Source organism: Hemiscyllium ocellatum, chromosome 3, assembly GCF_020745735.1.
Source record: "Hemiscyllium ocellatum isolate sHemOce1 chromosome 3, sHemOce1.pat.X.cur, whole genome shotgun sequence".
NCBI lineage: Eukaryota > Metazoa > Chordata > Chondrichthyes > Orectolobiformes > Hemiscylliidae > Hemiscyllium > Hemiscyllium ocellatum.
In genome coordinates this window covers 100,768,698-100,796,211 of record NC_083403.1, presented here as the reverse complement: position 1 = coordinate 100,796,211, position 27,514 = coordinate 100,768,698, and the positions used below count along the sequence as shown (strand labels likewise).

The 27,514-nt window shown below is 40.6% G+C and overlaps 1 protein-coding gene across 10 annotated transcripts in view; it reads right to left on the bottom strand.

The window, feature by feature from the left end:
- The window catches only part of dst (dystonin), a 624,072-nt gene that overhangs the window by 351,848 nt on the left and 244,710 nt on the right, over positions 1-27,514 (bottom strand). For all 10 annotated transcript variants that reach the window (XM_060852081.1, XM_060852129.1, XM_060852093.1 and 7 more), the window contains 5 exons: positions 12,451-12,617; positions 1,755-1,867; positions 1,438-1,544; positions 1,170-1,289; positions 931-1,026 (listed from right to left, as the gene is read on the bottom strand). In XM_060852081.1, the coding sequence (XP_060708064.1) occupies positions 931-1,026; positions 1,170-1,289; positions 1,438-1,544; positions 1,755-1,867; positions 12,451-12,617 (603 nt within the window). The remainder of the gene's footprint in view (positions 1-930; positions 1,027-1,169; positions 1,290-1,437; positions 1,545-1,754; positions 1,868-12,450; positions 12,618-27,514) is intronic.

Genomic DNA, 27,514 nt, shown 5'->3' with positions numbered 1-27,514 from the left:
CAGCTCATTCCATACACATACCACCCTCTGCATGAAAAAGTTGCCCCTTAGGTCTCTTTTATATCTTTCCCCTCTCACCCTAAACCTATGCCCTCTAGTTCTGGACTCCCTGACCCCAGGGAAAAGACTTTGTCTATTTATCCTATCCACATCCCTCATGATTTTATAAACCTCTATAAGGTCACCCCTCAGCCTCCAATGCTCCAGGGAAAACAACCCCAGCCTGTTCAGCCTCTCCCTACAGCTCAAATCCTCCAACCCTGACAACGTGCTTGTAAATCTTTTTTGAACCCTTTCAAGTTTCACAACATCTTTCTGATAGGAAGGAGACCAGAATTGCATGCAATATTCCAACAGTGGCCTAACCAATGTCCTGTACAGCCGCAACATGACCTCCCAACTCCTGTACCCAATACTCTGACCTTCACAATCCTATCTACCTGCAACTCCACTTTCAAGGAGCTATGAACCTGCACTCCAAGGTCTCTTTGTTCAGCAATGCTCCTTCTGACCTTACCATTAAGTGTATAAGTCCTGCTAAGATTTGCTTTCCCAAAACGCAGCACCTCTCATTTATCTGAATTGAACTCCATCTGCCACTTCTCAGCCTCAATCTTTCCTGTTTATCATCTGCTTATACACTTGGTGGACAGCAACAGGTTTGTGCCCAGATTTCCATTGCTCAGGGTAAAGAGGTGTTAAAGAAAATAGAAAAAAATAGCCACTTAACAAAATTATAATGCAACTTTCACTAGTGAGGGATGAGAAGCAAGGATGCAAACATAACCCGTTCTTTCAATAACTAAATTTGTATTAAGCCAAATTGTCTTCTTTTTTCCAAAATGCATTGTGAATTTTCACTCCCCTTTCAGTAATACAGTGCTACATACAGTAAAACTGTAATAGGTGACTCAACCAAGGCACACTTACCTCCAACAATTTATACAGCTGCTTTATTTTAGTTTTGTCTTTCTCTTTTGGTGGGATTTCTGTGTCTTTGAACTGCATGTACTGGTTATAAAGTGCCTGAAGAGGTTAACAATTGACAAGTTAGAAATAGTCCAACTGAATTATCCAAAGTGCTGCGATATTAAATCAGACATGCGACAATCAAAATATTCTGCTCTCCACTTTAGCAAATGAAGCGCTTTCATCCTGTAAAACCTTACCTTAAGTTCTGCAGGATTGTTCGAATAGCTCCGATCAGACATGACTGTCACATGATGCTTGATCCATTGCATGAGGTAGTTCACCATATTCTGGTATTCAATCCATTTGACATCAACATCCTAGCAGAAGGCCAGACCAAGTTGGGGAAAAAAAAAAGTTGCTCCAATTCAAGAACCAGTTAAATCATATTTAAAAGCAAATGTTCAAAGGACTGTCAGGATAAAACGATTATCATCTAATGAATAAATTTACATTGCAATGCCTTACATTTGTGTGGATGCCTTCAGCGCCTTCTGGGACTTTGGGAAAAACATCATAGAGTGACGAAACGTATGTAATCACAGACTTCTCATCAGGGGATGGAACATTTATATCTAAAGAAAAAATAAGGATCACTTCACTTGAGCATCAACTCAGCCATGAAACATTCAGAACACTCCTTGTGTTGCATTTAGTTGTATCAGAGATTACATCAAAAACAGACAACACAACTAAGTATTCTTTCGATCATAAAAAAGATTTTTATTTTTCTTAACACTCAAATTCAGAGCTGATCATGTTTATGAAATACCCAACAAGTTTACCTTCTGGGTCCAACAGCCTTGTGACACCAAGCTTTTCAGCTACACCAAAGGCTTGTTCCAAATTGCTCACGTTATTCTGAACGGCTACTTGACTCATATCTACCAGGTCCGGCCTGTAAATCAAAACAAGACATTAGATGATGATCAGAAAGCTTTGAGTAATGGCAATTTTTCTATTTAATGTGCAGAAGTGAACGTAAGAACCCAAACAGGACAGCAAAGAGGACACATGAGAAAACACTAGCAGGCAAGATCAGGGAGAATCCCAAGATATTCTACAAATAAATCAAAGAGAGTAAAGTAACCAAGTAAAGACAGGGCTAATTAGTGATCAATGGGAGAAGTATGTATGTGGAGTCAGTGGATATTGGAAGAGTGTTAAACAAGTACATGTGTTCTACAAACAGGCAGCAGATGCTGGAACAGTCGTTAATTTGAAATCTGAGATAGATAAATTTTTGTTAAGCAAAGGTGTTAAGGGATATGGGCCAAAGGTAGGTATATGGAGTTAGACCACCGAGCAGCCATAATCTGTTGGAATGCTGAAACAGGCTTGAGTGGCTGAATGGCCTATTCCTGTTCCTATAAACACTTCATATTTGCCTTCACTCAAGAGATGGTAAGATGTAAATACAGAATTTGGGAAGGTCATCTGTGAAGATCTTAAGCAGGATATTGGGAGTGAAGGCTTATTGGAAGTTATGGCAGGATTAAAAGTGGATAAATCTCCAGGTCTGGATGAATTGTATCCAATGCTGCTGGGGGAGATGAGGGAGCAAATCACAGGTACCTCGATCCAAATTTTTAATTCTTCTCTGGCCACAGGGAGGTACCAGAGGACTGAAGGACAGGTAATGTGATTGATTCACTTTTCAAGAAGGGTGGAAGAGACAAACAAAGCGTAAACAGGAAGGCAGATCATTATCTGAATGGCCAGTCCAAGAAAAGGGAAGGTGGATGCCATGGTGGAACAGTTGCTGAAAGTTGACATGTTGGTGCAGTAGGCAGTGAGGAAAGTTAATGGCATGCTGGCCTTCATAAGGAGAGGATTTGACTATCAGAGTAAGGGTATCTTGTTGCAGTTATACAGGACCTTGGTAGGGTCACATCTTGAGTATTGCGTGCAGTTTTGGTCTCCTAGTCTGAGGAGGGATATTCTTGCTATTGAGGGAGTCCAATGAAGGTTCACCAGACTAATTCCTGGGATGGTAGCACTCACATATGAAGAAAGACTGAATCGATTGGATTTGCATTCACTGGAATTTCGAAGAATGAAGATGGGATCTCATCAAAACATATGAAATCCTGATGGGACTGGACAGGCCAAAAGCAGGAAGCATTGTCCTGATGTTGGGGAAAGAACTAGGGGTCACAGCCTAAGGGGTAAGCTATTCAGGATTGAGATGAAGAAGAATTCAAGAGTTGTGAACCTGTGGAATTCTCTCCCACAGGAAACAGTTGGGGCCAGTTCCTTTGATATATTCAAGTGGGAGCTGGACATGGCCCTTATGGCTTAAGGGATCAAGGGGAATGGGCAAAGGGTGGGAAATGGGATGCTGAGATTGCTGATCAGATATGATCAGCTAAGTGGGGTGAGGTGGCGAATGCAATGTAAGCTTATGGATGACACAATGATTGGCCTGACAGTGAGGAAGAAGGTTTTAGGTTACAGGACGATATAAAGTGGACTGGTTAGACGGGCAGATCAGTGGCTGATGGAGTTTAACCCTGATAAATGTGAGGAGATGGATTTCAGAATAAGTCAAAGAAACACTCAATGAATGGCAGGACAATAGGAAGTTCAGAGGAACAGAGGGATCTTGGGGTGCTTAACCGCAGAAGGTGGCATGGCAGGTTAATAAGGTACTTAAGAAGGCCGAGGAACAGGAGACTCGACGTTTTGGGCATAAGCTCTTCATCAAGAATATGCTGATCATATGCTTCTGGATTAATGGTGCTGGAAGAGCACAGCAGTTCAGGCAGCATCCGAAGAGCAGTAAAATCGACGTTTTGGGCAAAAGCCGTTCATCAGGAATAAAGGCAGAGAGCCTGAAGCGTGGAGAGATAAGCTAGAGGAGAGTGGGGGTAGGGAGAAAGTAGCATAGAGTACAATAGGTGAGTGGGGGAGGGGATGAAGGTGATAGGTCGAGGGTGGGGGTAGGGTGGAATGGATAGATGGAAAAGAAGATAGGCAGGTAGGACAAGTCATGGGGACAATTACCAGCTCAGCACTGTCCTCGGATGCTGCATGAACTGCTGTGCTCTTCCAGCACCACTAATCCAGAATCTGGTTTCCAGCATCTGCAGTCATTGTTTTTACCTAGTTGATCATATGCTTTATCAGCTTATGTTCAAAATATCGATTCTGCTGCTCCTTGGATGCTGCCTGACTGGCTGTGCTTTTCCAGAACCACACTCTTCAACTCTGATCTCCAGCATCTGCAGTCCTCACTTTCTCCTACTTAAGAAGGTGTAAGGGATGCTTGTTTTATTGGTCGAGACACAGATTGAAGAGTAGGGAGGTTACAGTGGAGTTACATAGAACTTTGGTTAGGTCACAGCTGGTGTACTGTGAGCAGTTCTGGTCACTTCGCTGTAGGAAGAATGTAATTGTACTGCATGGGATGCAGAGTAGATTTATCCAGATGTTGCCTGAGATGGAGCATTTCAGCTATGAACAGAGGACGGATAAGCTCAGAGTGTTTTCTTTGGACCAAAGAAGATTGAGTGGCGACCTGATTGAGGTGTATAAAATTATGAGAGGCTGGATAGATAAATAGCAGCTGTCCCACAAGAGTTGAAGTATCAACAACAAGGGGCACACTGATAAGGTGAGAAGGAGGAGGTTTAGAGAGTTGTTGAAGAGAAATGCTTGCGCCCAGGGGGTAACGGAGGTCTGGAATGCATTGGCTGGGAGGGTAATTGAGGTGGGAAGCTTCAATCGTTAAAGAGTGCTTGGATAAGCACTTGTTGTGTCATAACATTCAAGGCTGTAGGCCAAGTGGCCAAAGACCCTCTCCTGTACTGTATGCTTATATGAAAATAAGCACAACTACTTTAGATAAATCAAGGCAATGATTCTGGAAAGCACATATACAGTCTGGGCTTTCACTGAAAGGTTCTCAACCTTATCCTGGAACTTACTATAGTGATGAACAAACAGATTAAATGATCATTGCTAATGCAATCTAGATGTACCTGTTGTCATACTTCAGTTACCAGCTTTTTAATTCGGCCTTTCGTTATTTCATAATTAAACATTTGCTGTTTAGATACCTCTCAAAATCTTTCATCAAGTTGTACAATTTAGCAACGGAAAAGGGAATGAGTCAATCAACACAGTCATCATCATTCTGGGCTCACCGTGAAAGAAAGAGCCTGAGAGATGGAGGGTGTGGATTTGGAAGCATGCACGAGCAATGTGTACAGTGGGGATGCAACTGTGGGAGAGAGAATAGGGTATGAATGTGAGACGCGGAAAAAGTGAGGCTGTGACAATGTGATAGGCAACACAGAGAGAAAGAGAGAGAGAAAAAAACATAAGGGCCCCATTGGGAGACCCTGTAGTGAGGACACTGATAATAAGTATACACATTTTCACAACTCCAGAACTTCAACTTTGGAATCTGCAGTCCAGTTCTGGGAAGATCCTACATCTAGATTATGTCTGAAGCCAGAGCTCCCGAGTTATCCTGTAACAAACGTTTGATTAAATTGGGCCTGCGCTCTTGGGAGTTTACAAATATCAGAGATAAACTTGTTGAAACAGAAGTTTTAAAAGGGCTCGGCAGTTGTGCATATAGACTGTTTCTGCTGGTTGTGAAATCTAAAGACCAGGGTCACAGTCTCAGGATGAGGGATTGATCACTTAGAACTGAGATGAAGAAAAATTACTTCACTCAAAGGGTTGTAAATTTTCAGTCATCTCGACAGCAGAAGGTGGATGCTCCATAGGTCTAGGAACTACTAATGCTACTATTTCTTATGTTCTTTGATACTGCGCTGTCTACATCAGAGAGTTTGCTGATTACTAGAAACTTAATTTGGATCAGCCATTTAAATGGTAGAGGTTTGGAATTTTCTGGCAAGGAACACAACTCTTGACTCTCCAACCTCTTTTGAACCATCTACAAGACACAGGTCAGGAATATGATGAAATAATCCTCATCTCTCTAGATAAATGCAGTTTCAAGAAGCCCAAACGCATTTAGCACATTCATCAAAACATCTCTAATTGCCTAAATATGCCCCATGCTGGAGCCACAGTACTCTCTACAAAATTCACCACAGTCAGTAAAAGCTTCTTCATTCACACCTCCCAGACCCTTTCCCTCCATGATCCAGGAGTATTGCACTTTTGGAGATACTGTCTTGTCATTAATCCAAGGACCCTCTCAGGCAATTGTTGAAGATCCTACACCATGTTTTAAAGGACATTAAAGGAATTCTCCCCGGTGTTTTGATCTGACATCATTCCCTTTTCATGGGAACTAACAGTCTAGTCATTAATTAAATTGTCATTTGTGGGAGCTTGCTATGCACAAATTAGTTGCCCATGTTTCCCACATTATAACTTCAAACACTGGCTAATAGAAGTGTGTTCAGTCACTCTGTGGTCACAAAAAGCACCACATAAATGCAAGTTACTTCCTTTAAGTCCTCTTACTTTACACTTACGCAGGAGAAAGTGGACTACAGTGAATGGTCTCAACCAAATGACTGGAATCAAACAGTGAACCCAATATTGGTCAGTGGGAGGTCACGTTGCAGCTGTACAAGACATTGGTTAGACCACTTTTTGAATACTGCACTCAATTCTGGTCTCCCTGCTATAGCAAGAATGTTGTGAAACTTGAGAGGGTTCCAGAAAAGATTTACAAGAATACTGCCAGCGTTGGAGGGTTTGAGTTGTCGGGAGAGGCTCAATAGGTTGGGGCTGTTTTCCCTGAAGCTTTGGAGGCTGATGGGTGACTTTATAAAAGTTTATAAAATCATGAAGGGCATAGATAGGGTAAATAAAAAAAGGTCTTTTTTCCTAGGGTAGGGGAGTCCCAAACTAGAAGGCATAGGTTTAAGATGAGAGGAGAAAGATTTAAAAGGGACCTAAGGGGCAATGTTTTCATGCAGAAAGTGATGCGTGCATGGAATGAGCAGCCAGAGGAAGTGATAGAGGCTGGTACAATTACAACATTTAAAAGGCATCTGGAAGGGTATATGAATAGGAAGGGTTTAGAGGAATATGGGCCAAATGCTGGCAAATGGACTAGACTAATTTAAGATATCTGGTCAGCATGGACAAGTTGGACCGAAGGGTCTGTTTCTATGCCATACAGCTCTATGACTCTATAACTAAAACTGAGCATTCCAAAGCCTTGGCTGCTTTCACAAATTTTAACTTGAACAACCTGAAATCCAAAGCTTAAATCAAGGCTGGTAGGTCATGGTCACTGAAAAGTCAAGTAACACTTGTTATTAATTACATCTGAAACAATTCTTCATGAGCTCCATTATGGGAACTGTGGTTACAAATGTAATGTACCTCCCAGCTTTAATCAGGAGCCTGTTTGAACAGGCAATGAAGCAATTAGATACAACATAAATAAATATTTGAGTGCTGTGCCCAGTCAAGGTTTAGGCAGGTTTGAGCACATTATAGCAAAGCAAAAGCCTCCACCTGTCACAAAATTACAGAGAGTTTCAGTTGCTTTGCACAACAGCATTTCATAAAGGGAACACACAAACACCTCCTACAAATAAAATTCAATGGTTGCAGAAGGAAAGAAAAATCATTCTCATGAGCAAAAGCAAAATAGAGCATGGCAAAACAGAAGCAAAGCTTATGTTCTGACGAATGTTCACTGGACCCTAACATTAACTCTGCTTTCTTACCAGCGATACTGCCAGACCTGCTGAGTTTACTGAGCAGTTTCCGTTTTTGAACAGAATTTATGTACTGTTCACAACTATGTGGCCTCCTTTGGAAATGTTGTCAATGTAATTTAAAAAGCATGACAGATAAATTGCACTCAGCATGATCTTACAAACACCAATGAGATAAGTGACCAGATAACTGGTGGCACGGTGGCACAATGGTTAGCACTGCTGCCTCACAGCGCCAGAGACACGGGTTCATTTCCCGACTCAGGCGACTGACTGTGTGGAGTTTGCACATTCTCCCCGTGTCTGCGTGGGTTTCCTCCGGGTGCTCCGGTTTCCTCCCACAGTCCAAAGGTGTGCAGGTCAGGTGAATTGGCCATGCTAAATTGCCCGTAGTGTTAGGTAAAAGGGGTAAATGTAGGAGAATGGGTGGGTTTCGCATCGGTGTGGACTTGTTGGGCCAAAGGGCCTGTTTCCACACTGTAAGTAATCTAATCTAATAATTATTTTAGTAATGCCAATCGAAGAACAAATGAGGACAATCACAGAATTCCCCTGCTCTCCTTCAAGTGGTTTCATGGCATCTTTTAATGTCACCCACAGGACAGAGAATTCCTATGAGTCTTTGAAATATGGGATTGATAAAACTCTTTTGCTCATTTTGACATCAGGGAGGTTTTTTCTCCCAGAACTTTTGGGTGATTCAATTATGAAAGGAAAGGCATTTCCTTCATTCCTTATATGGACTTCCAATAAGAGAGATTATGGAAGATTGTACAATTACACTGGATACACAGATTAGTAAAGTGGACGAGATGATGAATTTTAAAACAAAAAGGTAAAGGACGCGGGAGTTACAATTCCCACAGCTAGCATCACGGACCTATGAAAGAATAAAGAAACTGGGCATGAGCATGGCAGGGGAATGATAATACTGGAATTCACAACATCATCAACATAGAAGGCAGCTACCCTGTTCCTTCTACCTATACAGGTTCTTAGGAAGAATTCTACTTGTCTTGGATTATATATTTTTATTCAGCTCAGTTTTTGAAACATTATTGCTGTATTTGCTTCCACTGCAATCTGGATCACAACAACTCTCTTAATTGTTTTTTAAATTACATCGTTCCTCTTAAACCTGTCCTTTCTGGTTATTGACCCATATGACAGTGGAAAGTTTCCTCAGTTATTCAGTCAAAACTGTTCATGATTGTGAACAAATCAATTAAATCTCTGCTTAACATCCTCTGCTCCAGGGAGAACAAAACCTTCCTTCTCTAGTCTCTCCAAATAACTAAAGTCCCTCATCCCTGATCTATTCTATTAAGTACCTCTCTAAGGACTTGATAGCTGTCCTCAGGTACAATGCCCTGAAATGGACACAATATTCCTGCCCAACTGGTCAGTTATAAATACAACAGTTTTCCTTCATTTGTTTCACAAACCATAATTCAATGACATAAACTGCATTGGAACTTTTATGTTTTTGTGACATTAGCATGTAAGAAATACCTCAACATTTCAGTCACAAAACAAATAAATTATTGCCTGCAAAACACTTTCACGATGGCTTGATTCAATTTTTCAAACGTTCATCAAAACGAGAAATGCTAACACTTGGACAATCCTGGCTGAAAGCTCCAAGGTTAGTCATAAGATTTAAAGATGAAGCATATTGCACTTGTAACCATTCAGTCTGCACATGAAGAAAATCATCAAATCACTTATCTCAATAAGGCTGAAGGGAACTTGATACACACAGATGGTCTGCTATGTTTCCCCCAAGTGACAGGTTGTAAAGCAATTTGGGACATCCTGTGGTGGACCTTTATAAATGGGAGACTTTCTTTCATTGATGGACAAAGGGTATACAGGCTAAAGAGAAGTATGTTCAATAAAAAGAAACATGAAGGGAAATGAATGCTTTCTGAACAAAGAGACAGAGAGAAACGTGAGATACATCAATAGGGAAAAAGAAGTGAAACCACTGCAAGATTCCCTTTTACAATAAACTAGATGAATTTCTCCAAGGAATTGGATCTAGGGCTATCAGCTGCAGAACTGGGTTCAGGCACATAATTCTTTGAAGTTTGCATCACATATAGATAGGGTGGTTAAGAAGGTGTTTAGCAAGCTTGCCTTCATTGCTCAAACCTTTAGTTTAGGAGTTGAAATATTACATTAAAGTTGCACAGAATGTTGGTGAGCCCTCTTCTGGAGTGCTATGTCCAGTTCTGGTGTCCCTGTTGTAGGAAGGGCATTATTAAACTGGAAGTTATAAGGAGGAGCTGGATAGGCTGGGACTTTGTTCACTGGAGCATAGAAGATTCAGAGGTGGCCTTATAGAGTTTTATAAAATAATGAGGAGTACAGATAAGGTGAATTGTAGGTATCTTTTCCCTAGACTGGGGGATTTCAAGACTAGCGGTCATATTTTTTAAGATGAGAGGAAAGAAATTTAAAAAAGACAGGATAGGCTTTTTTTTTTACACAGAATGGTTCATGTGTAGAACGAACTTCCAGAGGAAGTGGTGGATGCAGGTACAGTTACAACATTTGAAAGACATTTAGGTAAGTACATGAAAAAGAAATGCTTGGAGGGATATGGGCCAAGGACAGGCAGGTGGGACGAGTTTGGTTTGGGAATCATGTTCAGAATGGACTGTTTGGACTGAAGGGTCTGTTTCTGTAATGTATTACTCAATGACTCTATAAGTACATTAAGGAATGTGTTGGAAGGTTTGGAATGTTTGTCAGGATGAGCCATTGATTGTCTTTTACGCAAAGTCTGACAATATTGGTCTTTGTCAGCTATGCAACATTTCAAGGTTTGTATACAACATTTTAATGAGATTAATGCCTGACAACCATTTCTTGTGGGTCTTACATCAGGTAAAAACTGTATCTTCAGTGCACACACCCAGGCACAAACAATTACTTCAACTGCAATCATACCAACAACGTCAATCGTAAGACCCACAAGTTTCCCAACCATGATAATTTTACATTCACAATGGTTGCTTCTGAAATAAATGGGTGGACCCAATTTATGAAATTCTATCCTGTTTGTCACACTTCCAAAACATAGAAGATAGATACTGAAAGAATGTTTTCCCTTTTGGGACAGACTTTTACTTGGAGATTCTGAAGAGGTCGTATCAGATTGGAAACGTCAACTCTCTTTCTCTCTCTGCAGATGCTGCTAGACTTGCAGACTTTCTCCAGCATTTAGAGTTTTTATTTTGGATTTCCAGCATGCACAATATTTTAATTTTACTGAACTATGAAACACAATTTAAATATTTGAGGGGGTCCCATTTAAGATAAAAGATGAGAAAAGTAATTTTCACTCAAGAATGAGAGACTTTGAAAATCTCTTTCTTAGAAATAAGTTGAGTTCTGGGCCATCAAATACTTTTAAAGTCCTTTGAGTTCAGAAGGATTGTGCACAAATCCTTTGATACAAGTACACTGGAAAGAGAGAAAAATATACAAATTTCAGTTCATGAATAGTTTTTCTGAGAGGAAACCCATTACAACAGAAAAAGACACAGAAGTGCTGCTTTTATTCTGTCTCGAAGGTGGAAGAGATCAGAACTGGAGGAATGCAGAGATCTCAGAGGGTTTGCTTGTATGCTGTAAAGCTTGGCAGCATTGGCACAGAGGAATTTGAAACAAGAGAACTATACAATGTGTAGTGCTGGCGGACCAACCATAAATATCAGTCAACAAGCATGGGATGTGGATGAATAGGATGTAGTCCAAATTATGATATGGTCAGTAGACTTTTGGATGAATATTTGTAGAGTGTCATAAGATTAAGGTTGACAGTGGAGACAATCCAGAGTAAGAATAATGAACTGAGAAAGAGTTGACACTAAACAGCTGGAAATGTGTTGCTGGAAAAGGGCAACAGGTCAGGCAGCATCCAAGGAGTAGGAGAATCAACGTTTCGGGCATGAGCCCTTCTTCACGAACTCAGAATTCCTGAAGAAGGGCTCTTGCCCGAAAGGTTGATTCTCCTGCTCCTTGGATGCTGCCTGACCCTGCTGTGCTTTTCCAGCATCTGCAGTCCTCACTTTCTCCTTGACACTAAACAGGGCAAGAGCAAAGCCGAATATGATAGACTGGAGCAGAAAGGTTGGTGGGGAAACAGGAGATGAGGAGGAAATATTTAATATTCATTTGTGTTGCCACTTGCTCTAAGACTGAGTCAAGATCTAGAAAATGGGATTTGTATAGTCAGATCAAATTTGCTAGATCTCGGTTGGAGTATTGTGTAAAGTTCTGGGTACACTGTAGGAAGGCTAGGAATGCATTGGAGAGAGAGTGCAGAGGTCGGTAATGACAATGATTTCGGGAATGAGAAACTTCAATTATGAAAACAGATTTGAAAAGCAGAGACTGAGAGAAGACGACGAAGAGGAGATTTGGTTGGAGCTTCCAAACTCATGAGGGGATTAGACATGGTAAATAGGGAGGAACGGTTCTCTCAAACGAACAAAAAAATCAAGAATGAGAGGGCACAGGTAGAAGGTCATTTGCTAAAGGAACAAATGAAATGCCTTTTTTCACACAGCGAGTAGTCAGGTTCTGAAATATGCTGCCTGGAAGTGTAGTGGATGCAGATTCATTTGAGGCATTAAAAAAAAGCATTAGATAATTATTTAAGTAGAAACAATAATCAGACATGTGGGGAGAAAGGCAAGAGATTGGTACAGTGCAAAGAACTGATGTGAACATGATAAGCTGAATTGATATATGAGGATAAGCAGAGCATAGCAGTACTTGCCTGCCAGATGGGTGAAGCTAGTACCTGTATTTATGAATGATTGCATTAAATAATCTGCCATCTCTCCAGCATGAAGTGAAATTCTCACATCTGACTCCAGCGTAGCCCTCTGCTGCCTGTTGTGACCACAGTAACAGCTTCTCCTTGGCTGACATGTCCTCAGACTCCCCAGTAACATGGATGTCAGAGATCTGAAGAACAAAGACTGAGGTTAATAAACAACATCCACAATGAGAATGAGCGAAGGCAAAAAATTATGATTTGTTTTTGTGACAATGAATCATGCATACACTATAATGAAAAGTGACAAATGTACTGCAGCCTGAGGGGTAGGAAAATAAAAGCATGTTTTAAAATCTACATTGAAAAAGCAATGTTTTAAAGCCACTTCAAACAGGTGGAATAATAAATAAACTCCTTTTGAGTTATTCATACATTCCTTAGATCATGTTTATTAAGCTCTGTATCATTGTCTGCTGTTGTGGCTTCTGCAAATTATATTTGGTCGTTATTTTAAAGACTATTTTAAAAAGTCCTCTTTCTCATTTCCAGATTTTATGTTTCAAGCACAGTTCCCCCAAGATGAAATATCACCCAAGCCCCACTTCCATCCCAGATGGAACTGGAATCCTTGACTTCTATTCAGGTGACCTCTACAGACAACCCATGATATGGCACGGAGAAAGTGATTTGCAGATGCTGGAGATCAGAATCAAAGAAAGTGTGTTTTTTTAGATTAGATTACTTACAGTGTGGAAAAAGGCCCTTTAGCCCAACAAGTCCACACCGACCCGCTGAAGCGCAACCCACCCACACCCCTACATTTACCCGTTACCTAACACTACGAGCAATTTAGTATGGCCAATTCACCTGACCCGCACATCTTTGGACTGTGGGAGGAAACCGGAGCACCCGGAGGAAACCCACGCAGACACGGGGAGAACGTGCAAACTCCACACAGCCGGTCAGGCAGCATCCAAGGAACAGGACAGTCGATATTTTGGGCATAATCCCTTCATAAGTAATGTCGACTCTCCTGCTCCTCGGATGCTACTTGACCTGCTGGGCTTTTCCAGTGCCACACTTTTTGACTAAGATATGGCAAGATGATCAGATCAGTAGAGGAATTTAATTTTGTAAGGATATTTAAAAGGCATAGAGCTCAACTATTAGAGTGGATCCAGAGAAGAAAAGATTTCAAATCACATGGACAAACTGAGATCATTCCCTTTTGAGCAAAATTACAAAGTACTTCGATAAAAACACAGAAATTCTTTGCACTGGCAGGACAGTCTATAATGAGGGATGTCAGACTTGAGATAACCACTGAAAGACTGGTGACAGTAAAAGAAGGTGAACATATTTCATACAACAAATTGCTATTTATCTAACATTTGGCCTTGGCAAGTTCAACATTAATTTTCAAAAACGAACTGGATCTATATTTGACTAAGGGAAAAGAAATGACAGGACCAAATGGAAAGTATAGAGAGATGGGGTAATTAGGCAGCTTTTTCTGAGAGACAGAACAGGCAGAATGGGCTGAATGGCCTCTTCATGTGCTCTAAGATTCATTTAATTCCACAGATATGAGGAATCTACTCAATTGTTGAGTTACTCAAAGGCAGGTGCTGTCCAATTTACTGAAACAAAAATCTCACTCCCTGAAGCGAGTGACCAACGTGAAGAAAACTGTGGCAAAAACTGTGGCAACAGAAAACCTGGCAATAGCCCAGCTTGAAGCAGTTGGAATGGGCATGACTCTTGTGAGATTTTGGGGAGTTCACTCACAACCGCAGTGTACACTCAAAGGAAAACCCAACAGGGAGTGTCTGAATGAGAACATTCCAGCAAATTCACCTCTGACACTCATGGTGGGTGGGGACCAATTGATAAAAACACTCTGACTAATACCGACTCTTTTGGAACATGGATTTTAAACAAAAATAGACCAAGGTCCTGCTTGCCCTTTTACCATGCACACAATAATGAAGTTACTAATGAACTACAGCAATCAATCTTTATCAATGAGTCTAAAATATACCCAGACAAGAGGTATGGGGGAATCCCATGGCTGAAAATTTAGAAACCGGGAGGTCCAGCCTCACTCATTCTTCCTGAACAGATTGTCCTTAACTCAGGTCAAGTTTCACATTACTCACATACAATTCTGACTAACACTGTCTGTCTTCTCCTTAGGGAATCTGTTTTGCAGTTGACCACTTGTTAAATACCAAAATCTACTTTCTTAAAGATTACCTTTTTGGAAGCAAGGTGTACCTCTAAGAGTAAATCTTTTTTCCTGTTATTCTGACCATTCTCTAAACTCTCACTTCCAACATTATATTTTGGATAACTGATATAGATTTACCTGTGTTGCTAGCTTTCAGCATGTACGACACTTCTGTTGTGATTTACATCATCCTCTTCAAGTTTGCAGGCATAAGTGTGGTTTGAAGATCATCTGAATGTCCAGTTACTATTAGAATCATAAAATCCTTACAGTACAGAAACAGGCCATTCAGCCCTCTGAGACTGCACTAACCCTCCAAAGACCATCATACCCAGACCCAGCTGCCCCCACCCTATCCCCATAACTCCTCATTTCCCATGGATAATCGAATTAAAGTGCACATATGTGGACTCTATGGGGCAATTTAGCATGGTGATTTCACCTAACCTGCACTACTTTTGTCAGTGGGAGGAAACTGCAGGACCTAGAGGAAAGCCACAGACATGGGGAGAACATGCAAACTTCAAGGATTCCACGCATGTGGTGAACAGAGCCCTCAACTGTTTCTGACCCATTTTTCACATGTAGTGACCTTCCACATCATCAGGCTCCCTACTGTTATTCCAGGTTATCCTGCCCCATCAGTCATCTTCAGCTTGATGTCATGACCACCCATTCCCTCTATCTTATCCTGATCCTCTCCTTTATCACCCCAACAGCTCATCCCTCTCCAAAATCACCTTCCCAAGTAATCGCTGTGACATTTGCACTTTGATCTCCTCCTCCTATTCTCTGTCCAAGTCCTCAAACACTTCTCCCTGGTGAAGTAGGCAGTTGCTGTACTTCTTCCAATCTATTGTATTTGCTGCTCACAATGTGGTCTCCTCTACATTAGACATGAACAACTTATCCACTGCTTCGCACATAATCCTGCTAAATGATACCAGATTGTGTAAGAACTAAATCCACTGTCTGAACAGATATGTACCTTTATGTTGCACATTCATTGACCCCATTGTACTTTGTCACAAACCATCCATGAATCAAACCAGTTGAATAAAACCAACAGACTGATAAGCTCCTAGCATCGACAGTGCCAGCCATGGCTCACCTGGTTGGTACTAAAAGCCAGGTCCTCCAGGCAAAGATAAAAAAAGCAAAAGCGTCATAGTCTTACCAGACCATAGGGCTGCTTTCTCATTAGAGAGATGACTGGAAGTTGAACCAAAAGTCACCATATCTCAGACAAGGGGAGAGGTTTAGAAGGAAAGCTCTCCATGGTAATTTCTGTCAGTATGGGAACTAACTCACACCATTACTCTGTTTTGCAAACTAGCCATCCGTCCAAACCCTCCCCAGTTAACATAGGGCAGTGCTGGGAACAACCCATCAGAAAAAACATAGTGGGACTTAAAAAATATATATTTCAATGCTTTGTTTTATAATTTATAAAGGTTTCAAGGATGAAAAGGAAAAGGTTGATGAACAACCAAGTCAAGAATTATCCGAACAAACTACTTAATTTTTAAATTGGCTTGGAATGGTGAAGTACCCTGAAGGTGGATATGCCAAGTGAAAGTGGGGGGTGTGGGATGTGGGGTGGGGGGGTGGGGGTTGGTTAGAGCAAGGAGGCATGTGATGAAATTTCCAGGAATACATCCTAACAAAGTACGTTCCAGTGAATTGGCCCCCAGTCAAAGTAATCAATGCAAAAGCTGGCAGGAGGATCCAAAAACAAAAAAAAATGCCTTTTAATCTAAATTACAAAGAATTTCAGTTTCACCGATGCTTTGTGCCAGAGAGCTGTAATTCTATATTCCTTTCAGAGTGATGGCTAATGAACCTCACTGTCTGAGCTGATATATAGTGAGAAAAACAGAGAAAAGAAAGAGAATAGAGAGGGAGAAGTATAGATGTGTGGGGTGCGGGAAGAGAGAGATGGGAGGGAGAGAAGGCAGGGAGAGAAAGAGAGTGCGAGAAGGGAGGGGAAAGAGACAGAGAAAGAAGAGGTGGAGTGAATGGTGAGGCGGGGTAGGGTGGGAAAGAGAGCGAGAGAGAGTGAGAGAGAGAGAGAGAGAGAGAAAAAAACCCTTAGTAACCACAAATTCAACCTCTCAAAAGGTTGAAACTTGCCTTAACATTCCAAGAAATGAGATGTCATAGTTCTGCATATCAGAACTGTAAGGGATAGGGTATCAATCATTCTGAGCAAAATGCATATGTGAAGGTGTTTATTTTTTTGTTTAATCCAATATAGGTAGCACTTCCCACCTGTACAGACTGGAATTTGCGCAAGTGTGGAGTGACTTCATGCCTCTGCCAAAATGGTGTTGCAAAACATGGAATTTATTTGTAGAAAATTAACTGTACTTGGTGTACAGGTTGGTTTGGCAAAATCACATGTCCTAAACCATTGCTGCACCTTCATTTTTATACAGTCCACGGTAATCATTAAACAAATATTATGTGTAACAAGGCATCAGAAATAGTGCAGCTGAAAACATGGATTTTCAGAATAAGTGAACCAGCTACTGAAAGATCCAGCAAGGAAGAAAAAACAGCAGACAGAAACTTCATTCAACTGAGCAACTCGAAATGACTGAAATTTCCTTTAATGCTGCTGTGGAATTGCAATGAGAAAATTAATTACTTTGAATCTCAACAGGAAAACTGTTAACTGTTCAGTTAAAAACCTGACCAGAGAGGATTTGTGACCCTGCTATCAGTGCTAAGGATAAAGTAACTACGTTCCCAAGTTTGAGACACTCCCACTGATGGATAACACTTCTATATTTCCTGTCAAGCCCCCTCAAAATCTTGTATGGCTCCATAAGATCAACCCTCATTCTTCTAAATGTGAATGAATTTGTTCTTGATAGGTCAACCCCTTCAACTCTAGAATTGGTATAGTGACTACCTTTTGAACTACCTCCAATGCCAGTAAATTCTATATTGAATAGAGAGACCAAAACTATACACAGTACACAGGTGTAGCCTCACCAACACCTTGCGTAGCTGTAATAAGACTTTCTTACTTTTAAACACCCAACCCTTGAGAACTGAAAACCAATATTTCATTCATATTCTTCACTATTTTTTGCACCTGCATGTTTACCTATTTATGTTCAATAGACAAGAATGTGCAGATTCTGCTGCGCTGCACTTTTTGGAGTCTCTCTCCATTTAAGCAACAGTCTGTCTTTTAACTTTTCCTACCTATATATGACCTATGCTACATCAAACTCCATCTGACAGTTTCTTGCCCAGTCACTCAACCTATCTATATCCCTTTGTAGATTCCTTCTGGCCTCATCACATCATCACTTAACTTTTCTATTGTCAGCAAGTGTGGAAACATTATACTGTGCCTAAGTAATTCAATTCCAAATCCTTAATATATCCCTATATTTGAGTACACATGACAATAAAACCCTAACTTTAATTTAAATCCAAACCTAACTAATAAATAATTGATGTCCCACCACTGGTCCTTGTGGAATTCCATTAGCTATGTATGTTCAACCTGACAGAGACCCATTAATCCCAACTCTCTGTTGTCTGTGTATTAACCAATCCTCAATTCATGCTCTCACGTTAGCTACAATACCACAAACTCCTATCGCATGCATTGATCCTTCGTGTGGCACCTTATCAAGTGTCTCCCAATAATCCAAGTTGATTGGTTCTCCCTCACCAATTCTGCTTGTCATATTCTCAAAGAGTGAAGCAAATCCGTCAAACATGACTTCCCTTTTACAAGGCCATGTTAGCTCTGATGCAATGTTATTTTTCAACGTTTGCTGTTTCTTCTTAAATAATGGGACTCTAGTGTTTTCCCAATGACATATGTTAGGCTAACTAGCATATATTTTTGTGCTTTCAATCTACCTCCCCTTTGAACAGAGGTGTCGAATTAGTGGTTTTTCAATCCAAATGGAACCTAGAATATTTCAACCAATGCCTCCACTATGTCTGCAGCTACTTTCTCTGAAACTTTTGGATACAGCCCATTAGATCCTGACCACTGGTCCATCTTTAGTCCCATTAGTTTATTAAATGCTATGTTCTATATGAGAGAGACTGTTCAAGATTTCTCCTCCCACTATTATATCTTATTTACCTGATATCGTTGGGATGTTTATAGCATGCTCCACCCTGAAGACTAATGTAAAATACTGTTTTAAATTACTGGCCATTTCCCTGTTTCCCATTCTCAGTTCCCTAGTTGCATCCTTTTAGGGTCAGCATTCACTTCAGCTACTCTTTTTATATTCCCAGGGAAGCTCTTGTTTTTTTTTTATTTCTTACCAATTTACTTTCATAATCAGTTTTCTCTATTTCTAACACATTTTTATCATCCACTATTGATTTCCAAAGAAATTCTCAATCCTCTGGCCAACCACTAGATTTCAGGACTTTGAAAGTCTTAGTTTTTCTCTTTGACCATTTCTGTAAACCATAGATGGCTCATCCTTGTCATCAAAGGTGTTCTTTTTGACTAGAGTAAATTTTTGTTAAGCATTATAAGGTATCTCAGTAAATGTCTGCTCCTGCTCATGCATTGACATTCCTCCTAGTCTATTTTCCCAGCCTGTTTTACACAACTCCTGCTTCATATCTTCATAAAGGTCTTAAATGATTGCAGAAGGACAGTATCAAGTGAATATGTATGTCAGATTGGTGTTACTAAAACCAGTGTCTTTGAGCTATGTAGAAATGACTTAAGATGGTAACCCAAAATGTAGCCCTCAGAAGTGTGAGGCTGTACAAAGGATTGAGCTACACATCAACAGAACAAATGAAGCTGACAGCCCAATGTAAAGATCGCGAGTTCCAGAATTTGGACAGTAGGCAAAATCTACTGAATAAATTGGCAACAGTTACCAGAGCACTCTCCATTGGAACAACACTCTTTTGAAAAGGGAGATAATCCAAGAAGCAAAATTTTAGTTAAGTAGCCAATGTCAGCACACACATACAATCCATTTACAAGATCTGCATGTTTTAAAGACTTTATATTAATGTACAAAAATTTGTGAAAATGGGCAGAAAAGCATTAAGACACCAGCATATTGATGAATGATATTTTTCTTTTGACCATATGTATTGAGTAACTTGAGTAATTTGCAACTTCAAATGAAATTCCATGAAAACTATTTTGTTCTTTTCATGAAGAGAGATTTTTGGAGAAATGCAATTGTACTTAATGTATTGGTTGGATTACTGCAATCACATAACCTCTGGTTGACCTGTAAGCACATTTGTGTGCAATCTGTAACAGCTGTTCAGTATATCATTTATAATATAATCCATTAGTGTACCTTTGAATCCAGCTAAAAATCACACAACACCAGGTTATAGTCCAACAGGTTTATTTGGAGGCACTAGCTTTCAAAGCACTTCTCTTTCACCAGGTGGTTGTGGAGCAGGACCATAAGACACAGAACTTATAGCGAATGATTACAGTGTCATGCAGCTGAAATGATAAACCTAGATTAAGTCTTTCATCTTTTAGAATGTGTTTGCTCGTTTCAGTCCTTAAATATGTAAATCCCAGAATTAGTTCTAAAAGGTGAAAGACACTTAATCTAGATTTATCATTTCAGCTGCATAACACTGTAATCCTTTGCTATAAATTCTGTGTCTTATGGTCCTGCTCCACAACCACCTGAAGAAGAAGCAGCGCTTCGAAAGCTCGTGCCTCCAAACAGAACTGTTGGATGATAATGTGGTGTTGTGTGATTCTTAACTTTGTCCACCCCAGTCCAACACTGGCGCCTCCAAGTCATGACTTCGAATCCAGCATCCATCATTCCTGTAGAGGTGAGAGAATGGTGGAGAGGGGAGGTATTTCAAACACACTGCATGTTTAGCTGTGCAGCTTCCTTCAATCAGACACAATTTTGAAACTTGGGATTTCAAAAACATGACACACATGGGCTTCATGTGATTTGTGCAGAAAACGTCTAAACTGACTACAGGTCACTGGAGACACAATGAACCCTTAGATTGTTAAGAATAAATATGCGTTTGCACAAAATTCTATAGAACTGCCGACAGCATTGTCCATCTGTCAAATTCTTTCAGTTTCTTGTTTTAAGCTTTGATTGATAAAAACAGCCAGATCAGAAAATAAAAGTTAGTGCTTACAATTTCAGTAAATGGTTGCTGACCCAAGTCTGAAAGCTACATTGTAGGTTTATTGGTGTTATTTTGGGAGGTGGGGGAATAGGTAGAAAGGTCCTAAGACATGACTTGCAGGTAAGAAAGTTTCCCAGATCTTGAGAAGAATAATTCTCCTTTACCTACCATATTTTGCTGTTTGTGGGAACTTGCTGTGTGATTCAACTGCCTCCTAAACTATGGCTCAGAAGTAATTGTTTGCAAAATTGTATTGAAGTATCTGGGGACATGATATACGAATTCTTCGTTCTACACTAAATGCACGTATTTATTTCTGGGAAGCCAGTATGTGAAAAAGCACTGTTTTCACAGTGAATTATTTGCTTCAGTTATTTGCGCAACAGAAAATTCCCCCTTCATATTTTACACTAAACTTACATCATGCAAAGCAAACCAATTGGCCTAACTGGTCTACGTCAGTGTTTATGTCACACATGAGCTTCCTCCCTCCCTCCCTCCTTCAGTCAACAATGTAGCATATCCTTCTATTCCTTTTCTCCTCTTTCAGCTTCCCCTCAAATGGAGGTACACTATTCGCCTTAACTACTCCATTAAACAGGATATTACACATTCAGGTAAAAACAATGACAGCAGTTGTTGGAAACCAGATTCTGGATTAGAGTGGTGCTGGAAAAACACAGCAGTTCAGGCAGCATCCGAGGAGCAGGGAAATTGATGTTTCGGGCAAAAGCCCTTCATCAGGAAAGAGGTAGAGTGCCTGAAGGGTGGAGAGATAAATGAGAGGAGGGTGGGGTTGGGGAGAAAGGAGCATTGAGTACAATAGGTGAGTGGGGGTGGGGATGGTAGCAAAGAGTACAATGGGTGAATGGGGATGGAATCACACCACCCTCTGGGTAAAGGCAGCCTGCACCTAGTGGCAAAAGTGCAGAAGAATAAGGATCCAGTAGGCAAAAAGGTTAGAATGACAGTGTGCCAGGTTGCAGAATGAGAAGTAGAGAAAGAGAACATTTTCCATTAGGTTAACCAGAACGTGAGATCAAAAATTTATCACTCCTCTCCTCATAAAGATAGACCGAACTGATTACATGTTTACAAACCTGTGTCCGATCTTTCCAGCAGGCTGAATTTAATTTCATTTTGATATTGATTTTGTTTCTACTGTTTTTAGAGGACATGACTGTCATTAGTATTCACTGTCCTTCAGAAGGTGGTGGTGGCACCTTGTCCATGAATGGCTCGTGCACAGCTTGACTGGCTTCTTCAGAGGGCAAGGAAATGGGAGTCATGTATCAGTTAGACAGGATTAGCACCACAGGTTTTCTTCCCTAAAAGACAGTCACATGCTTGGAGTATTCTAACAGCAGACTGACAGCTTCACAGTCACATTTACTGAGGACACTTTTAATTTCCACAGCTTTTGATTAAAGGGACTCAAATTCTTAAAACTGGCCTGCTGGGATTTGAACATAAGGCTTTCTGATTACTCATAACATCACCATTACCTCAACACATCACATCTCACAGCTCTAAATGGATCACATTACTCCTAAAATGAATGCTAATAATTATTTGTGGGATTTGATCTTAATCTATTATGCAGCCAGAGTTTCACAGGCAACCCCCATTTCTCTAAAGGGTTTTACTGTGATACTATTAAATAGAGTTAACAGGATTAAAATAACTCACTTTAATTTTCAATGGTGACACACAGAATGACACCATATGCCTTAAGGCACATTATTCTACTGAACATATAAAAAGGTTGCACTAACTCTCATTCCTGATTCCCCCAAAAGTCTGGAGCTTGGATTAGTATGTGACATCATCCAAAAAGGAATAATTGCTTTTAAAAAAAACACATTAACCTTACAGTCAACTGGCACTGAAATATATGCCTACAATTCAATTGAGTTTGCCCAGACACCATGCTGATCACATAATAAAATCATGACCATGCGAGACAGACTAATGAGGATGATGGCGAGTTGGGTGGGGCAGGGAGGGGTGGAAGCAGAATTCAAGTCAATGGCTGACCGTGGTCATTAACCCCCTGGGGTTGTTGTGACTCCCTGCAGTGACTGGTGGTTAATATCCTGCACACTGCTGCAAGTGGACCATGTAAAAAATATTTAGCATCATGTCTCAAGAAAGATTAAATTCGTTTTTTCTTAAACTTCAAATTATTTTTAAAACTCATAAATGAAACAATAAGGTGAAGCAGTTTCAGAACAGTTGGGCCAGTGGTTCATGTATGGAAAGACCCAGAGTCAAGGATAACTCCAAAGCTGAGAGAGATGTGATCATACGTCATTTTGGTTTACACACTGCTATAAATTCTTCTTGTTATTTTGGATACTAAGAGCATAGATATGAAGAATAACACCCATAGAGATGTGTAACATCTTCAGTCCAACTCGTCCATGCCAACCAGCTATCCCAACCTAATCTCATCCCACTTGCCAGCACCCGGCCCATATCCCTCCAAATGTTTTCTATTCATATACCCATCCAGATGCCTTTTAAATGTTGCAATTGTAGCAGTCTTCACCACTTCCTGTGGAAGCTCATTCCACACACGCACCACGTTCTGCATGAAAAAGATGCCCCTTAGGTCTCTTTTATATCTTTCCCCTCTCACCCTAAACCTATGCCCTCTAGTTCTGGACTCCCCCACCCCAGGGAAAATACCTTGTCTATTTACTTATCCATGCTCTTCATGATTTTAAAAACCTCTATAAGATCATCCCTCAACTGCTGATGCTCCAGGAAAACAGACCCAGCCTATTCAACTTCTCCCATATGCACTTAAGTTACCTAATCTACCCAGACTGATCATTTCAACATGTCAGTGAAATGTGCAACTGTCTCTGGAATACAGCTAACATCTTCTTGGCGAAAGGACAAAATTAAGTAGCTTTGATTTTTTTTACTGGAAAGAATGCAGAGTTTAAATGAGGACAATGACTTTAGTGCTGCACAGTAAGCACACCCTGTCACCATCAAATGGAAAGTTCCCGGGAGGTGTGATCGAGAGACAGAGGGGGACATACAAGGAAGAGAGAGTGAGTGAACGAGAAACAGAATGGAAAGAGAATACAAGCAAAAGAGAGAGAGAGAGAGAGAGAGAGAGAGATAAAAAGAGAAGTTGGGGTAATTCAGGAGATAGGGGTTATGCAGGGACACAGGAAATGAGGCAGAGAACCTGAGGAGGGCAGAGAGACTGGTGATTGGGATTGGGGTGGAAGAGCGAAGACAGTGCCGGACGGCAGAAGGTACAGAGAGGCAAAGGAGGGAGGCAGGGAAACGGGAAGGGAGGCAGAGACAGAGGGTGAAATAACTCCACAGAGGCCAGTATCTCGTCACTTAGTCATCTGTTATTTACAGACAAATAGTCCTTGACTTTAGTACTGAATTATTCAGAGTCAGGCACTTGCAAATCAGTATCTCTGACATTCGCTGTTTATATCTGTCAGCCAGGGCTCTCTGACTGCACCAGACTAACTGCCCCAATCAGGGAATTCATATTCTATGATGTTCACCTGGCTGACCTTATTTCAATGACTACAGAAGGGAGGGAGGCAGAGTCAAAGATACACAGAGAGATGGGGGGCAAGAGAGGGCGACATGGGTGTGGATGGGAGATTGGGGTAGGCAGGGATTAAGACAATGCAAATAGGGTATGAGGAAGAGAGGGAAGGAGAGAGAGAGAGAGAGAAATTTGGGAGAAGGGCAAGTGTGATGGAGTGGAGGATCAAGGAAGAGGGTTGTATGGAGGTCTGTCTGCTTATTTTGGAAAATGTGTTCATATTGGTGTTTGTGTTATTCATACTGGTCTATAAATTAAGAAAATATAATCTCGTCAAATTTCATGTCATATTTTCAGAGACTAGTGAACCCAATATTCATAACTCTCTAATTTTATTCATTTTTTGCAATGACACTGCTACAGCAGCTCATACTGTCCAGTTGGGAATTTACTGTGGACATAAAATAAACTCAAATGAAGAGCAAATGAAGTGCCTCTCCAAATCAGTGTGGAAAGTGAGCACCAGATCACGTACTATTACTGAGAACTGAGCTCCACATTCTTCTAAATGCTTTAATTTACCCTCAGCTCTGTTCAACAGTGGGTCTGCTATCTTATACCACCCACAATGTGTGCGAACCCCTGTGCACATACAAAATGAACAAACCAGAAAACCCTCACAGTTAAAGCTAATGAGTCAAATAGGACAATTATCATTAAAACTCCTCCAGTTTTGTCAATCAACATTCTCATTGTGGTGGGTATATACGCCCTTAATAAATCCTTCAAAAAGATTCATGTGTCAACAACTGCTGATTTTAATAGAAAGAACATACGTGCCTTTTTCTGATATATGGGGAAATATCACTTGGCTGTAAGCAAAACCATCCAGTTTGTAATCTTTAAAATTTCTCTGAATTTTCTACATTTGGCAGTCATGTTTTAATGCTAATAAAAGCCATGACATGAATAACAGTCATATTTTACCTTGTTTAAGACTATATGCAGTCGATGCCCAAACTAACACAAAACACCAATCAAAACATTAATAAAAGCAAGTTTGGAAAATAGCAACAGAAGATGAGGTAATCATTCTCTCTCTCCTTGAGCCAGTTCCATCATTCAGATTGACCACTGCTGAACTATGCTTCAATTCCCTTACCCAACCTTAGATCTATAAATCGTACCACAGAACATATATCTCACTCAGGAAAATTTCTATTTACCCTCCTTTCCCTGCCCCTCTCCTCTCCATCCAACCATCAAACCTTGATAGCATTACCTACTGGAAAATAGTTACAGATTTCTGCTAGACTTTGTGAGAGGAAGTGCTTTCTGATCTGTCCAGCCTAATTTTGTATTTATCACTCCTTGCTTTGGACTCCCCTGCCAGAAGAAATAGTTTCTCTCTACCCACTCTATCAAAGCATTTAATCTTCTTAATCACCGCAAAAATAGTCACCCTTAAATCTTCTATTCTCGAAGAAATGCAAACCTAGTCAATGTAAACAGTTCCCTTTCTAGAATCTTTAAAATCCCAGTTTCAGCTGACAGCTCTGCTCCATGAGGCCAATATGTCTTCCAGAGAGTGATGCAGTAGTCAAACTGACACAAAGCCTTTCTGTGGCAGTCATCCCACAGCTTTATGTATCAGCAACATAACCTCCACCTGTGTGTGTGTGCTGCATCACGAGATGAAGCCCAGCATCTCATTTGCCATTGAAAGTATTTTCTGTACCTAAAGCAAAGTCAACTACTAAGTGAACTTTGACCCTTTTGACATGTAGTGTGACCCACATGGAGAGCAAGACATACAAAGGCAGCTTTACACTGTGAGTCTGCCTGTGCACGTGGAAAACACAAGCACCAAACCAAAAAAGGGTGCTCTAAAAGGTCACAATCACGTGTTCTTTTTCAACGGCGGGAGGGGGAAGGGCAGAACAGAAAAACACCAAAACAACAGCTTTCGAAGACGTGGCCAAGTTCACACTTGGTGCTAGAAGCCCCAGTTACAGTGGGCCAATTCTGGGCATCACACCTCTTCAAAAACCTTCAGACTGGAGATGGTTTACCATGATGTAAGCAGTAGTGAGTGAGAAATCTTCAGTGAGAAGAGAAGAATTGGGATAGTTAGGACCATCCTTCTCAGAACAAAGCAACAACCTAACAAATGCAGTAATACAGGGAATTTTACATGGATGCAGTGGTCTCCTCACAACGTCCCCACCCTGGCTGTAAAGTGAATGAAGTCATTGGTTGGGTGAAGTGGCCTCAGCTTGGGCAGGTTGCACCGCTATCACTTCATGGTCATCAGGCTATTCATACAGGCGTACAGGTCATTCTGAGATAACTTTAAGTGTTGTTTCCAAAGCATGATTTTTCTATAATGCGGGGTTGCACAAAAACATAATCATCGCATTATAGAAAAATTATATGCAAGTCCACTGTGAAATGCCAGCCAAAAGGTTAGTCAGCATCGCTCATCCTAGCAGTGTCTGTGGTAGTGCCATGGCAGTGGCCAAAAAGACACCATTTACCCAGACTTTGGGGGAATTAAACAATGACAGAGTCAAATAAAAAACACAGATTATTGTCAGAGGATGGATACAGAATTAGATCATGAATTCTATTTGAGAGAAATGAATAAGAAAATGCAACAATAATGACATAAGTTCAATGGCAACAGGTTGTGAAGGAGGATTAGAAAAATTCAAACTCTGCACTGAAAAAGCTCAATCAAAATATATTGCGTGGCCCTGCTAATTGTTCCTATACAGTACTAAGTGAATGTTATTGTGCCATTCATGCCATTCTTTGGAGTAGGAGGTTAAACCAAGATTTCATCTGCCCTTTTCAGTAGGATGGAAGAGATCCCATTACACTATTCCAAACAGAAGCTGGGAATATTTCTCTTTTTTTGGTGGTAAAGTGGTCATTTCATGGCAATGTCACTTAATGAGTAACCAGTAACCCACGAGTGCTTTAAGGACATGGGTTCAATTGCGAGCACAGAAGCCATTGAACACAATTAGTAAGGCTGAAATTTATCAATAATAGCTTTCCTTATTGATTCGCATAAAAATCTGTCTTGATCACTAATGTCTTTTAGGAAAGGATGCCCAGAATGTGGCTGTCTTTTAACTGCCCTCAATTCAAGGACAATTGGAGATGAGTAAATAAAGGCT